The sequence below is a fragment of the Pogoniulus pusillus genome, chromosome 23 (assembly GCF_015220805.1).
Source record: "Pogoniulus pusillus isolate bPogPus1 chromosome 23, bPogPus1.pri, whole genome shotgun sequence".
NCBI lineage: Eukaryota > Metazoa > Chordata > Aves > Piciformes > Lybiidae > Pogoniulus > Pogoniulus pusillus.
In genome coordinates this window covers 14,491,722-14,507,705 of record NC_087286.1, presented here as the reverse complement: position 1 = coordinate 14,507,705, position 15,984 = coordinate 14,491,722, and the positions used below count along the sequence as shown (strand labels likewise).

At 43.5% G+C, this 15,984-nt stretch overlaps 1 protein-coding gene across 10 annotated transcripts in view; it reads right to left on the bottom strand.

Annotated features, from left to right (window-relative positions):
- The window catches only part of EPC1 (enhancer of polycomb homolog 1), a 62,239-nt gene that overhangs the window by 38,149 nt on the left and 8,106 nt on the right, over positions 1 to 15,984 (bottom strand). For 6 of the 10 annotated variants that reach the window (XM_064162615.1, XM_064162618.1, XM_064162617.1 and 3 more), the window contains exon 1: positions 9,052 to 9,662. The exons of 3 other annotated variants lie outside the window; for them this stretch is intronic. In XM_064162615.1, coding sequence (XP_064018685.1) covers positions 9,052 to 9,204 — 153 coding nt within the window. In that variant the 5' untranslated portion in view covers positions 9,205 to 9,662. Of the gene's footprint in view, positions 1 to 9,051; positions 9,663 to 15,984 lie in introns of those variants that run through there. One more of the 10 variants, XM_064162619.1, reaches the window with a different exon arrangement.

Below are 15,984 nucleotides of genomic sequence, written 5' to 3'. Positions count from 1 at the left end.
AGTAGTCTATCCTGTCTGTTCTACTACAGCCCTTCAATTTATGAAAGGGACAGTAGCATGAAATCTACAGGTAGGGCAGCCTTTGCTACAAAACTCTCTCCTCAAATAAAAGCCTTCCAAGCAAGCTACAAGATGTGATTTCTATTTACAGCTAGGAAGTAAGCTTGGGAGTCACAAAATTGGTATAAAGGTATGAATGTAAGCAGATGTTGGAAATCAGTCCTTTCCAAAAATACACTCTTGAAAGCTTCCAATTACAAAAGCATGAATTTCTTAACTCCCAAATTAAACATGAAGGAAATAAATTCCTAAGAGTGGTACTTAAACCTTAAGAGCATAGTTTCCTCTCCCACTCAAACTATCTGTGCTTGACGACACTGACAAAGCAGTAAGTTTTCAAACTTCTTTTCCATCCTGAATTCATGTAATTCACCTTCAGAAAGATTCTCTCAGAACAGAGGTAGCTCTTGAACACGCATGCAGCTGAACACAACAAATGATACATGTGCTGCTGGAAGGGAGGGCAGACTCTATGCAAAGGCTCATTAAACAGGAAGAGGGTTATGTACAGAAGAGCAGCAGCCAACATTTTATTCTGATACATTGGTCATTTAATGCCTTCCTTGATATTCAAGCTGAATTTACCCCTTGCAATTAGAAAGCAGAAATGAAGAAGGAAAAGAAACTTATTACATATATCTAAGGCAAATGCATTCTGCTGTAGCAGACTCCCACACATACAAACAAATTCCTTAAAAAAAAAAAGTAACATATTAACTTCTAAGTATTCAAAACTCACACTGAATATCCTTTACAAGTTGATACTGAAAGAACTGCATATACATTTCTGAGGGACATGACAGGATTATTGAGACAGTGACAAGCAAAATGGTCTACTTGAAACATTAGCAGATTTACTGACTTATCACATTGCACTTTTTTCTACCCAAAACAAATTAGTATTAGGCAGGTTCCCATAAGCAACTTAAATTTTACTGTAATAAAATACAGGATGTTAGCTACTCAATTTGAAAAAAGCAGCCATGGCATCCTCAAGCAAAGTTACTAAATTATTGCCCCTTCCCATTATAAACATCAATCATTTTTACTGTACACAATTAATATAAAATTATCTGCTGAGCTCCATTACATGATAGATCAAATCTTAACAGTCAGAAGATAACATTATGGGGCTCCTCCTTAGGACAAGATGTAAAACATTCTCAGGAGATAAAGCTGTTCCATATCAGCCGGGCCTTAAAATCACTTACAGTTTACCCAGACAAACTCCTCTCACTCTCAAACCCTGACAGTTGCAATCCTTCTGATATTAACAACACTGCTAACAAACTTTCTTTGTGTTTCTCCCCATCAAGCCTTAATATAAATACTGATTTAAAATCTCTTCCAACGGTTAACCATCCTAATTACAAATTAAAAAAAAGTGCTAAGGCTAACCTATTTTTGTCTTGTCTGAAGATGAAAAACTAGTCTCAATGTATTTAGCCCTGCTATGCCTACAGCTACTGACGTTACATGCCTTCTCTCTGTGCAATTACTGGGAAATGAAGAAAAGGGTAAAAACAATTTCAGTATGCATACTTCAAACGCATTCCATAACACTTCTCTACATTTAGCTTTTCTGGAACAGCCTTCTTTAGGACGAGTTAAATTGCCTTATTTATAGACATCTATAATAAATATAATCAAATTCTAAAAAGATCATCCTCCACCTAGAACGCAGATGTCCTGATTTGAAGTTCTTCCAAAATGAGTTTGCTAAATCATATCCTCCATCATTTGGAGCTCTTGGAGAAGCCTCTGATCTATGTAAAGCACTGATGATCAACCAACTCTTCTGTTTTCTGAGACCTTAAGTGTTTTCAATATTAGAGCATGACATGTATACCTTCACCATTATTATATATTTAACTGATCCCATACACAGAACTAGCATCACATTACCAAACCACTTTCTGCTCACAACCTGTAGTGAGCACCAAACTTTAAGGCACAACAGATCATGTCTCATGATAGCTGACCTATCTAGGCCTATCTGAATTTTTTTTTTACACAGAAATAGTTCCCCAAAAGTTGTGAAATGTCATTGGTGGAGTCCATACTTCTTGTTCCTAGCGGTAAATTTTATTTCTTCTGATTTCAAACTGAGATGGGCAATCTCATTCCAGCCTCAAACAAATTCTGCTAATCTGTGATAGAAGTCTCTGACACCACTCTGCCTCTGACTGTAAAAGGAAAACACTGCTGGTATAGTTGAGCTACATAATTCATAGAACGGTCTAGGTTGGAAGGGACCTCAAAGATCATCCAGTTCCAAGCCCCCACAATAGGCAGGGACATCTCTCACCAGAATAGGTTGCTCAAGGCCTCATTCAACCTAACCTTGAACACCTCCAGGGAGGGAAGAGCCACAATCTCCCTGGGCAGCCTGTGCCAGTGTCTCACCACCCTCACTGGAAAAAACTTCTTCCTAACATCCAGTTTAAATCTCCTCTCTACCAGTTTAAACCCATTACTCCTTCTTGTAGGCCCCCTTCAGATACTGGAAGGCTACTCCCAGGTCTCCTCAAAGCCTTCTCTTCTCCAGGCTGAAGAGTCCCCCACCTTGTAGCCTGTCCTCATAGGAGAGGTGCTCCAGCCCTCTGATGATCTTCATGGAGTCCTCTGGACTCACTCTAAGAGTTTGATGTCCTCCTTGCGTTGGGGGCTCCAGAATTGCACACAGTACTCCAGGGGGCATCTGACAAGAGCAGAGTAAAGGGGCAGAATCCCCTCCCTTGCCCTGCTGGCCACACTGCTCTTGCTGCAGCTCAGCACACAGTTGCAGTCTGGGCTGCACTCACACTACTGGCTCATGTTGAGCTTTTCATCAATCCAGACCCCCAGGTCATTTTCTTCAGGGTTGCTCTATGCCATTCAACATCAAGCCTGGATTTGTGCTTGGGATTGCACTGACCCAGATGCAGGACCTTACACTTGGCCTTGTTGAATTTCATGAGGTTGGTCTGGGCCCACTGCTCCAGCCTGTCCAGGTCCCTCTGGATGAGATTCCTGCCCTCTAGCAAGTCAACGACAGGCTGAGGACAGAGTGACTGGAGAACAGTCAGGAAGAAAAGGACCTGTGGGTAGGCTGAACATGAGCCAGAAGTGTGCCCAGGTGGCCAAGACAGCCAATGGCATCCTGGCCTGGATCATGAATAGTGTGGCCAGTAGGACAAAGGAGGTTATTCTGCCCCTGTGCTCAGCACTGGTCAGGCCACACCCTGAGTACTGTGCCCACTTCTGGGCTCCTCAATTCAAGAGAGAGGTTGAGATACTGGAATGTGTCCAGAGAAGAGTGACGAAGCTGGAAAACGGCCCTGTGAGGAGAGGCTGAGGGAGCTGGGGTTGTTTAGCCTGGAGGAGACTCAGGGGCAACCTCATTGCTGTCTACAAGTACCTGAAGGGAGGCCATAGCTAGTTGGGGTCAGTCTCTTCTCCCAGGCAACCAGCAAGAGAACAAGCGGACACAGTCTCAAGCTGTGCCAGGGGAGGTCGAGTCTGGGTGTTAGGAGGAAGTTCCTCACAGAGAGAGTGACTGGCATTGGAATGGACTGCCCAAGGAGGTGGTGGTGTTGCTGTCCCTGGAGGTGTTCAAGCAACGACTGGATGAGGTACTCAGTGTCATGGTCTAGTTGACTGGCTAGGGCTGGGTGGTAGGCTGGACTGGATGATCTTGAAGGTCTCTTCCAACCTGGATGTTTCTATAACTGTGCCACACAGCTCGGTGTCATCTGCAAACCTGCTGAGAGTGCACTAGATTCCTCTGTCCATGTCACTGACTAAGATGTTAAACAGCACTGGGTCCCAGCACTGACCCCTGAGGGATGCCACTTATCACTGGTCTCCGGGTGGACATTGGAATTAGCTAGCTTCTTTAGGTAGAGGGAGACAATGCATGAATTGCTCACTACAGAAGCTCCTTCTCATCCTCAGCCAGATTTCTTAACTTGCATGAATGTTCAGGCTCACAGATCTTCCAACACAGTACTGAGAAAGCTTTGGTGTAACTGAAGGGAAAAAAATCAGTAAGCTGCCACTAAATAACTGGGAGTAGGGCATAGGACGAAGGGGGAACCACTTTTCATGACCTGAGGATTTTGACATGGTATGACAGTTGGACACTTGAAATTTGGCCATCTTTGTTAAGCTGTCAGTTTTTTCCTCTCAAAATTCTCTTGCTAAGAATCTTGCATCTTTTTCGCACAGGTGTATTTGAAGTAACACAGTAAACTCAATACCAAACTGAAAGGTAGATTTAAGGCTCAGGAAAATCTCTTCCAGCTGTGAGCAAGGTGTTTATGTAGACTTGCTTTAGACATAATGGCAATGAACCCTTGTTCCTGCTTCCCTCCTATGAAATTATCAAACACAGATTCTCTTCTGTAAACTAAGAACTTTACACGCACTTTTCTGTCTATATGTTAAACAACAAAAACCCAGACTTGAAACTAATGATTCAGTTACAGTATCTGTTACATTTTACAGTCATTCTCATTCCTCCTACAAGACAGTAAATCCTTCATCAGCAAGGCAGTGATTATGTCAAGAATATAAAAACACCACACACAGAGTTGATTAATGAGTAGAAAATACGTATTTTAATGGAAGGACACATGAAATGCAGTTTAAGTTGGTGAGAACATAACGAACAAGAAAGACTGAAGGACTTAGCAAAATCTACATCTGTATTTCAAGCCCATTCATGCACTGACTCACCACACCTCAGCTATACACTTCACACATTTAAATTCATCACAGCTTAGATGGTGACATATGGATACCCTCTTGTAGGTTTCTTACCAGCTTTTTTTCCCTTGGTAAGGTAAAAACAGCATTTTGAGCAGCAAGAGAATACAGATACGACATCTTCCCAGTGCCTCCATCATGTATTTGAGAAAAGAAAGGCTTATTTTCTGTGCAGGTACTGCTTGGAAGGAGAGATCTACGATAGCTGCGCTCAAGGCAGTTTTGTGGAGAGGATATGATCCTTGGACTCAACCCAGACAGGGTAAGTGTGAAATTAACCAACAGTGCTTTACTAAATTAAGACACGTCATACTAAAAAACGTGTCTGAAGTATTCCAAAGCATCTAAACGAATGTCATGTTATCTTCATCAGGTCTTACATAGCATTTAGCAAATACTGACAGGTCAGGGTGATATTAGACTCTTTTTTTCCCCCTTATAATGTAATTTGACTAAATAAGCTTTTCTTAAACATTCCCAAAGCCAGGGCAGGGAAGATAACTCCAACTCTGGACTTAAAGAGATCAAAAGTTTTAAACTATTTCAACAGTTTGCTTGAACATCAGGCAACAGACTGTGATAGAATTTACAAATGACAATTGCACATACAAACTTAATCCCATTGTCTATGCAACCTGGTAGTTACATCACAACACATATTCAAAGGTACACAGTAAAAACTGGACAACTGTACTGCTTGGAATTTCAAACGCTCAGCACTTTATTCTTCTATCTGCTTCTACCAACGCTAAAATCAGAAAGCAAGCTTAGATTTTAAATGCTGAACCCTGAATAACACAGTGCATCCGTCTAGCAGAAATCTAATAGAGGTCAAGAAAGCTGCTACGGCAGAGTTAAGCATAAACCAACAGACCATGCCCTTAATCAAAAGAGGAAGTAATACAATAAAGCAACAGGACTTCTCACCACTTGATACTCTCCCTTGCATCAACACCGAGGATGAAAACCTCATCTGGGTGTCAAAGTCACAGCTCTAAGGATGCATTTTGCTCAAAACCAGGATTTTGAGACAGGTGATGCTTAATGTTGTGTAAGAAGCATCCTTCTTTTGAAGGCTTTTTCATCCATGCATATGTCTTCTGACGAGTTTTCATTTCATAGATTTAGCAACAGACTTAGCAACAGACTTGGCAACAGTCACACATGTTTACCCTAGAAACTTGGGAGCTAAACAAACTATCAGAACACAGTATCAGATGGTAACTTCAAGTACCTCTGTGTGCTGAAGAACTTTTACTATAGCTTTCTAGCTCCAAACGCGTCCATTAAGTGAAGTTATGACTTAGTAAGCAGAAAAGTATACTCATTAACAGAATTCATATAATTTTAAGGCCCTTAGCTGCCACTCTTAAGAGTTACTACATCCCTCATATCAATACATTAGAACTACTTTCCATATTTATTTTTTGTAGGAACGGAAGAAAGAGGAGATGAAAGAAGGGGAAGCAGATTAGGTTTTGTGCACCAAACCACTATTTTAGTTACTTAAATACCTTGTGATTTGATGCTTGAATATTAAATCTCTTTGATTGCCTTTTTCCCTAGGGAAAGTTATTTAGTCAAGAGGAGAGCTCTTAACTCCAGATATGTGTTCACTGAAAATTACATTTATGCAAAACTCAAGGCAGTGTTAGAATTCTATTTATAAAACAGCTATAAATACCTGCTCATGCTAAAGCGTCCCCTCCTCCCAGCTTCTTTTGGACACTGCCACCATTTAAAAAGAAACTGATAATAATAAGTGCCTATTATTTTCCTAAGTATTAGAATAAAATCCTCTAAATCAAGTCTCTAGTCACTATGTAAAACAAAACTCCCAACCTTCCTAAATCTTGCACTGCATTAACTTTGGGAAACAATATAGCAGAATATGAAAGCTGTAAGATTTAACTGTAGTCAACTACCACATCTCTTTGTTATAAATGCCAATCTAAAACTGAAGAGAAAGCCTTTCGGGGCAACACGGGGGAAGGATATTTAGTGAGTTTACAGAAACAAGAAAGGAGAAGAGTTTAGCATCAACTTGTGTTTACTGATGGCAAATAAAATTTCTTGAGGGTATGTGCTTGTGTGTATACACACTTAAAGACAGGAGCAAACTTCAACTGTGGAAAGTGTCTATTTACACCTACAGCTCTGAAGTACAACCCTCAAAGCTAGATTTAGTAAATGGAAGCATCATGCTAACCACAGAAATCTTGTAATTAACGTTTTCCCTTGCCCATGACTACTTTTCCTTAGCTAGGACATTTATACCTAGGTATATCCAGGCTATATACACTTACCCCGTGTAATTTTCTAGCTTGAAAAGCTTTAACTGCCAGGTAAAGAATACAGAAAAATAAAATACAGCAACGTAGCAGTCCTACAGAAACAAACGCCTTCATGAAGAGTTGTTCACTTTGAGAAACCTGGCAAGCAAGTACCATAGCAAAGGTGCTAGAATTTTTCATTTGTTGTAAGTGGAAATTAGGAGAGCTCTCTCACATTCAGAATCTACAGCTATGTGCTACGTGAAAACAAAACCAAGCACCTAACCATTGCTACCTACCACTTAAATCCCACTACCAAACAGATACCATGTTGAAGTCCTGAATACCTTTATTTCACAAAAATATGGTCCATTAAAACAAAACCACAAGAAAAAAAAATCCACCAATAAAAAATATTAAACAATCACACTTCACAATATACACTGTAGTGGACGTGTAAGGCAACTCATAGATTGTGCAGAACTTGGAAATAATGGGCAGACAGCCACACCAGGAAAGCTTCAGAGAGCAGTTACTGAATAGATGCAACATGCAAAGAAACTCCTTAGAAATCAGTCACCCTGAAGACTTCCCATAAAAAAAATCAGAGGCTTAACTTAAAGCAGTAGTGCCACAAAAATAAAACTGTATTAAAAAAAACGCATTTTATATTTTAAATAAAACTCAAAGCTTGCTACGTCTAGAAATACAAAGAACTTCACAGCCTGTCACCCTTAAGGACAGGAGCTTGACAGCTACTGAAACCTATGAAATTGTCACATTCGTTATCATTCAAGTCCAAAACTTGTTTACGTAACTGTATTTCTCCAGTTCTCTCCTATTTGCTGTGCTTAATGCACAAGTCGGAGCAACTGATCGTACTAAAGATCTGCAAACACTGAATACAACAAATAACCCACTTCAGTAAGAGTTTGCTTGCTGCAGCAGCTACTAAGCGTTTATGTCCGTCCTATAAAGTGTCAAGTGAACATCAGAGTGAACCTGAAGTTCGGACAGCTTTAAGTTTCATTCTCCACCGAGACAGCAAAACCGCGCAGAATGCGATAGACTCTTGGTCTCCCAATTCGGATTTTCTTACTTTGGTAGTGACTTTTTTATTTCCACCTAGTGAATGTCAGAATTTTACTTGTGTCACGTGCCTGTCTCTTAAGGCACTTCCAGGCTTTCCAAATAAACCTAAACATTTCTTAACTCTGGCAGCAAAACATCCATAGTAGTAACAGAGAACTAAGCTCACACAGGAGTTCACCGGCAGCCCCGAGCTTCCCGCCGAGTCGCAAGAGCGCTGCCTAAGTCTGCGCAGGCCGGCAGCAGCCCGAACACTACTGCCCGCCAGGAGACGGCACGCCACCACAACACGTGCGCGGCGGTACCGCCAAAGACGACAGCGCTTGCACGGCCGGTGACGAGCCGTGCCCAGCTCCCTGCGATCCGCTTCCCGCCCGGCCGCTACTGCCTGCCCACTCCCCCACGAGGCCGGGCCGGAGCGCGCTCCCGCGGCAGCAGCCACAACTTCCGAGCGCACCCTGCGGCAGAGCTCGGCTCAGCAGCGCCACCCGGTGGGGCAAGAGGGGCACGGCGCCGCCGAGGCCCGTCTGTCCGCCGCTGCCGCACAAGGCCCGGCCCAAGAACTAAGAGACAAAATGGCGGCCGCTGGCAATATCACGTGACTCCCTTTGTGCCTTTCGGGGCCTCCCGCAGGGGCCCGCAGCTACCGGGGGGCGCCGGCTGGCGGGAGAGGGGGCCGCGGAGAAGCGCTAGGGGAAGGCGCGGTAAAGGGCTGCTGGGCTCGGCACCTTCCTTCCTCAGGCCCCCCCCCTCCCGGCGGGCGGGGAGAGCGGGGAGAAGATGGCGGCCATTTTGTGCTTGCGCAGAGGCGAAGGTGGGGGCCCCGGGTGCGGGGGGGATGGAGGGACCCGGCCGAGGGGGGGGGGGGGGTCTCACGTACCGACTCCTCTTCCTTCTCCATGCCCGTGGGCATCTGCGGCACGGCCCGGTTAATGGAAGCATATTCAGCCAAGTCGGGCAGGTCCTCGCAGCGGAAGACGGGCAGCGGTTTGGACGCGTCCAGCGCCCGGGCCCGGAACGACAGTTTGCTCATGTTAGGCGGCGATGGCGGCTCCGGCTGGGGAGGGGGGGGCGACAGCAAAAGCGCTCCGAGCTGAGAGCCGGACCCCGCCGAGCGATCTCATGGAGGGACCGGGGCTCCCCCGGCAGGGCGGGGCGCACTCCGACACGGGGCCCGGCAGCGCCGGCTGGCGCGGCAGGGCTGGGCGCTGGCTTCTCTCCTCCGCCGCTCCGGCTCCGCTCAATACGCCACGGCCAACATGGCGGACATTAAACCTCGACTGGCCGCCTCTTTCAGCCAACCCCAGCGCCACAGCCATTCCCACACTGCATCGCGCAGCGGCGCGGGCACGGCGCCGCCCGGGGGAGAGCGCGCGCAGCGCGGGCACGGCAGCGCGGGCTCGGGAGCGCGGGGGAGCTCGGAGCGGCCGGCGGCGGGAACGGGGCGCTGCTGCCGGCAGCGGGACCAGCAGGGGTGAAGGGGGGCAGCTGCACCTGGCGAGCCCCTGTCTCGCGTGGGGGAGGAAGAGGTGGGACCAGGTCTTCTCCTCAGCCTATGTCCAGGACCGCGCCGCTCGCCTGCTGTCGAGCAGGGTAAGGCGCGCTCCGCTCCTGGAGCGGTATGGAGGTTCAGTTGGCCCCAGATCCTCCCATCGCTGGGGGAGAATGCCTCCTCGACCTAAAGGGCGCAGCGCCTTTCCCTGACAGCTTCCTACCTACGGGAAAAGTGGGGGAGAGAAGCGGGACAGAACGAGAAAATTCCGGCCCCGACCTTTCCGGTCGTTCGGGGGCCGGCTGGGCTCCAGACCGAAGGACAGCCTGCCCTGAACGCTGAACTTACCCCGACCCGAGTAGGCGGCGACGAGGCCGCCCGCTTCCCTTCGAGCGCTGCTGCCCCCGAGCAACCGCCGGAGCAGCACCCGGCGCGGGGCTCCGGCTGAGGGGCAGCCGGGTAGAGGCAGCACCCCGAGCCGCAGGCCCCGGCCCGAGCCCCGCGGGGGGCGGCAGCGGCCCCTGTCTCGGGCGTCTCGCTGCGCCTTCAGCAGCGAGGCTGCACCTCCGGGCCCCTCAGCAGCACCTGCCTGTCGGGCTCCGTCCCTCCCTGCATCGCGGAACCAAGTTCGCATTCGTGGTAAATGAAGGAGAAACACGGGCACCTCCCTGAAGACACGCAGAGCTGCATGAGCCGGTCACCGCCACAGCAGCATTGCCAGCCCCTTTCTGCCAGGCGTTCAGAAACTTGGTCCAGTAGCAAAGTGCAGACACGTGAACTAGTTTAACCCTTGCCTGGATTTACCTTACCAGTTACCCGTTAAAGCGAGCTCACGACAGGCTGAGGTTAGAACTAATCTGAGCACGTCTCATTAGGTAAGCTCGTTTACATCTCAATGATTTGATTAAATTAATGCAGCGTTCCGCTGTTAGTAAGAGAGAGGAAATCTGAAGTCTCGCTTGTCTCAGTAATGTCCCCACGTGTCGGCCCGGGTCAGCACAGCCCAGCCATAAAAATGTCAAAGCCCTCCCTCTCCCAAGCCGCCGCTACAGCTGTCTAGTTAAGGCTATGTTCTTGCGTTAGCTCAGAAGGTAACTCTAGTTATACAGTGAAATAAACCCGCCTCCTTGAAGTTACACTTTTTAATGAAAATAAACGCAAGAAATTAGTGGTTTGTTTCAACCTAAGTGACAAAATACTAAAGCAAAATACTTCCATGGTGTCATAGAGGAATCGGTGGACAGTACTTCTATCATACATTGCTCCTGGGAAACAGAACGTTTCAAAAACGTGACATAAATGTAACACAAACATTAGGAAAGCCTTGGTTTGCTTAGTAATTTTTAAAACAGAAGCAAACCCCGTTTCTTTAGTAACAACACCATTGTCCTCAATCTGCAACAACTCTTAACCACTGGATGAAACAGTAGTTATTAGCAGCAGTTTTAAGCCAACTATTTGCATGCTTGACTTCCCCATAGGTCTACCAAACTTTTCATCTGCCAGTTCTTTTGCTGCACAGCCTCTTCGGGACAGGAAATTGTCTACTGCAAATGGGTAATACGAGGCTTTTCTTTTTTCTAAGGGAGGGTTTTTTTGTTTTGGTTGTGCTTTTTGGTTTGTTGTTTTTTTTCTTTGTAAAAGGGAGAGTGGCATGAACTAAGGAATATCATTGTACTCACTTGTATTTCAGTAGTTACATCTGAACCAGATGTTTAAAATGCTTATTTCTCTCTAATTATAAAACTTAAAGCAAACACTGGCTAGAAATAATAATCCTAAACGAAATCACACATAAAATATCTACAGTTCCCCACAAATGCTGAATAATTTCATTCATTCAACTAGCCGACATGTAGGGGGATAATTAAAAAAAAGGGGGGGGAGAAACCCCAATATGCTATCATAGATTGCTTTTGATCCAAAACACTAAATGAAAATACCTGGCAGCTTAGCAAGAAATAAGGCCATTAAATATAAGTCTCTGCTTCCACTGATGAAAGAAAAACAATACATAATGAGAAGGAAAGTATGCTGAACTACAAAGAAAAATATTCAAGTTTATCCTTAGTTGACCTTTGCTTTTCTAACCCCACCACAGGCTTGGGAAAAGTGCAGAACAAGCAGAACAGGCAATAACATTTGGATACAAACAGAACAGTATGAATTAAGAAAGACTTTTGGCCTGAAATTCCCGGACTCATCAGCTTTTAATATTTTGCCAATAAAAACAGACTGAGTTTAACTATTTTATAGCATAAATTGACTAGTCCTCAAAAGTACCTAAATTAATTTGCTAGTAAGATGTACAGTGGGATGTTTGAAAACAATGTGATGCCCTTATTTTGATATCCAGAAAATGCACAGAATGTAAAGAGAGAAGTATTTCAGGTTTGCCTTCCTTTCAGTTAGTATATAGAGACAGAGTTGCAGTTTTGCTGTTTTATAGCATTTACCAAAATAGTCACACTTGCAGACTACTGTAAAATTGCTGTTTTGTATAGCGACCAAAAGATCAGTAAATGTAAATTATTATTTTGCACTAAATTGCTATGTGTCCATCTTAAAAACTGAAACTTAATGAACTGTAAGGTAATGTAAATATAATGAATATGGCATTTTTAACTTTTTTTTTTTTAATAAAAGTCACTGAAATTAGATCTTTAACACTAGAACCATTTCCTTAAGGCTCTATTTTTTATGACTTTTACTCATTTGGGGAGGGGTGAAAGAGTTTCTGCCTGCTACAACATCCTCCAGCTACTGGAAAGCAGCTCTTAGGCCTCCCCAGAGTCTCCCAGCTCCCTCACCCTATCCTTACAGCAGAGGTGTTCCAGCCCTTATTTTCCTTCCTTTCCCCCTGCCCAAAAATCAGACTGGGATTAGAGACCCAGGGTATTTGGCACCTTACGTACATTCATTTTCTCTAGACATGCTTTTCCTGAACCTACTTAGAACTGTAGCAGAAAACCATTAAAAGAACACATTAAAGGTAAAAGATGCTTCTCACCTGACAAACACTTAACCATAGTTCTTGGTGGCAGAAGGTAACACATGTTCACAAACTGAGGAGTGTGCACTGCACTACACTAACTTGCATGACCATATCCATAAATATTTGCTGCTTTTCATTTTTCTGACCCTAGGACTAGTTTACATCCTGCTTCCACTATTGTAGAACTCAGCTAATTTATACAGCAATTTTGTTGACCTTTTTTTTCTTGTTATCCACATAAATGCTGACTATTGTGATGCTGGCCCTTTTTTTGCCACTTTAAATAATCGAATATTAAGAAGTGACACTTTATAAAGTTAACATAGGTGGTTTTGTTTCTAGGACTCACTTTTAATTAAGAGTATTTGGAAAGCTATAGATGGCTCTTTCAGTATGGATTCTGTAGGTGTAATACTGGTTTATTACATTTGCTAGGGACATTTCTGCTCCAATTTGCTTCTCAGCTATCTTTTGGGTTTGTTTATTTTTTTAATCACATTGCAGATAGCTATATGCTTTTAAATCATTTCAGCAAGCTACCTGGAGTTTGGATTAAAGTGAGATAAATGTAGGGAAATATGACACTAAAGGTTCTTCATTATTTTGTAAGATGTCACATTAGGGTAGTAAGTAGATGCATAAAGAAATTATCTTAACAGCATGAAGATTTCAACCATAAATGAACCAATACAATTCACAGTGAATTTCACCTTATTTGCTGGTGTCAACTGTCTCTTTTAAAAGAGATAATGGAACTGTCAAACATATTTAAATAATTCAGACATACTACAAAACTGGTGTAGAATAGCTTTGTGATTTTTTTTTAATGGATAGAATTTAGTGTTTCATAGCTTTGACATCTCAAGGAATGGTATGGTATATTCAGTCAGCTACGTTAGGTGTTCATGATTGAGATGCCATAGATGCAAATCTTGTTTGAAGCTTTCTGAATCATCATTTGAAGTAGTGACCAAAATTCCTGTCTCAATGAAGGGAAAGTAATTAACACGTTACACACACACATATATATAATGTGATAAATTATATATGTGTCTATATATACAATGTGATATATACATACATATGTATAGACATACACACATGTACGTATATATAAATATATATATATTGATTTTGTTTCTGTAATGAACAGGTAGGAACATGCACTGCAGGGCCAAATCTTTGTCACCTTTTATATTTTGTAAGGGCTTCCAATTTACACTGCAGAATACCAAACAGAGATGAGAAGGGATAATACTGCACTCAATCTCCCTTTTCTGTTTACCATTCAGCAGAATGTAAATAAACACAATCCTTTAGATTCCAAAGCTGCCTGAAGATGTTTACATTTGGAGATACAACAGCCTGGCAGAATGGTAAGTTTGGAAGTGTTAAACACGACCATGTAGTTTTTCCACTGTTGATATGCTCATGAGCAGCACCTCACTAGAAATGACCACTGAAGCAGCACTACAAAATCAGTTGTGTCCTTATCATTCAGAACAGAAACACAAAAGTTTGCTTTTTTTGCCTCAGAATCTGAAGTTTTAACACTTTGTTGCATGTGGCCATTCTTAAAAAGTGAACAGGGATTTCCCATGTGACCAATGTGTTTCACAGGCAGAAAAGTAACATTATTCTGTATTAGGTAATGGTAACAAAACCAAGACAGGCCAAAAGGAGCAACGGTTCTGTTATTTCTCAGTCTCCCTGTACAAGACTATGACTTTGTCACTTCTTGCCTCAGTTAATAAAGTTTTTTTAAGGTATTGTCCCATTTTTGGCTCTGCTATCCATTCTAGCTGCACTGCCCCTTCATTTGTACCAGCCCCACTGCTTATGAAACTGCACTCAGTACCAAATGGGAATCTGGTCAGGTACTTCACTCAGCAAAAAAAAACCCAAACAAGTACATAAATAAACAAAAAAGCTTCTTGACAAGATCCATATTAGAAGCTACCCTCCACTAGCTGCCATTTAGTACTGCTACCCTATTTCTTCACATGATCCAGTTTGTGAAGGCTACAGAACAGAGTGCTCTGAAATGATACAGCCTGTGCAAAAAGCACTTGAAAAATACAAAACTAACTTTTTGTGACCTGCAAATAAATACACACTCCAAACAGCAATGCACTGTCATATGCTATACTTGAAAATACCTTTGCTGGCAACATTAGTGCCTGAACTTGTTTGCAAATGAAATATGTATTTTCTTTCATACTGATTACATATCCCCATGTATGGGTGGGCTTTTGTAACTTCAAGTACATGGATAACAGTCAACATACATCCACATGTATGATAGGAGTTCTATACCAACTGAATGGTGTCATCTTACTTGGGTAACATGTTGTCAGCCATAAACATTCCAAAGTAGAGTCCAGCATCCTCAGGGAAACTCAGCTGAACCTCAATGTTGTTATGTCACCGAGCTATATCCAAAGGAGGAGAAAATGCCACCAGCCAGCAGTTCCCTAACTGCTGTAACATAAAGCTAAGAGAGGAGCAGCAAAAGTTATTGCTGCATTTATGCTTTCATGACTTCAACTTAAATTCTTAAAGATGGTGGGGGCAGTGGACTCCATCAAAGGAGCAGAATGACTGCAAGAAGGTTACCATTTTACAGACTCTTATTATCTCCTGTGGAGATAGAGCTCATCTCACTAATCTCTTGCCTAAAATGTATCTGAAAGTACAAAGAGTTTGTGTGATTTTTTTCAGTACTGTCAGAAAGGAATTACATTCCTTTATATGACTTGTTCAAGAGACTTAAGTTTTTATGTGTGTAGGGAAAACACATGATAGTGGAATCAGTTCTTCTATTACAGATACAGCAGTAGCAAAAAAACAGAAATTATGCTGATGCTCAGAGGGCTTGAGCTCCTCTGCTGAGTACAGGCTACAAGAGTTGGGGCTCTGCAGCCTGGAGAAGATAAGGTTTCAAGAAGACCTTGGAGTGGCCTTCCAGTATCTGAAGGGGGCAGAAGGGTGGGGAAGAACTAGTTACAAGATCTTGTAATGACAGGACAAGGAGAAATGGGTTTAAACTGGCAGAGGGGAGATTCAAAGCAAATGTTAGCAAAGGGTTCTTTCCAGTGAGGGAGGTGAGACACTGGCACAGGTTGCCCAGGGAGGTTGTGGCTGCTCCCTCCCTGAATGTGTTCAAGGCCAGGTTGGATAAGGCCTTGAGCAACCTGTTCTAATGAAAGGTATCCCTGCCTATGGTGGGGGGTTGGAACTGGATTATCTTTGAGGTCCCTTCTAACCTAAACCATTCTATGATATCTTTTCATGTTAAAATTTTAATGGATTGAGAATAATTATCC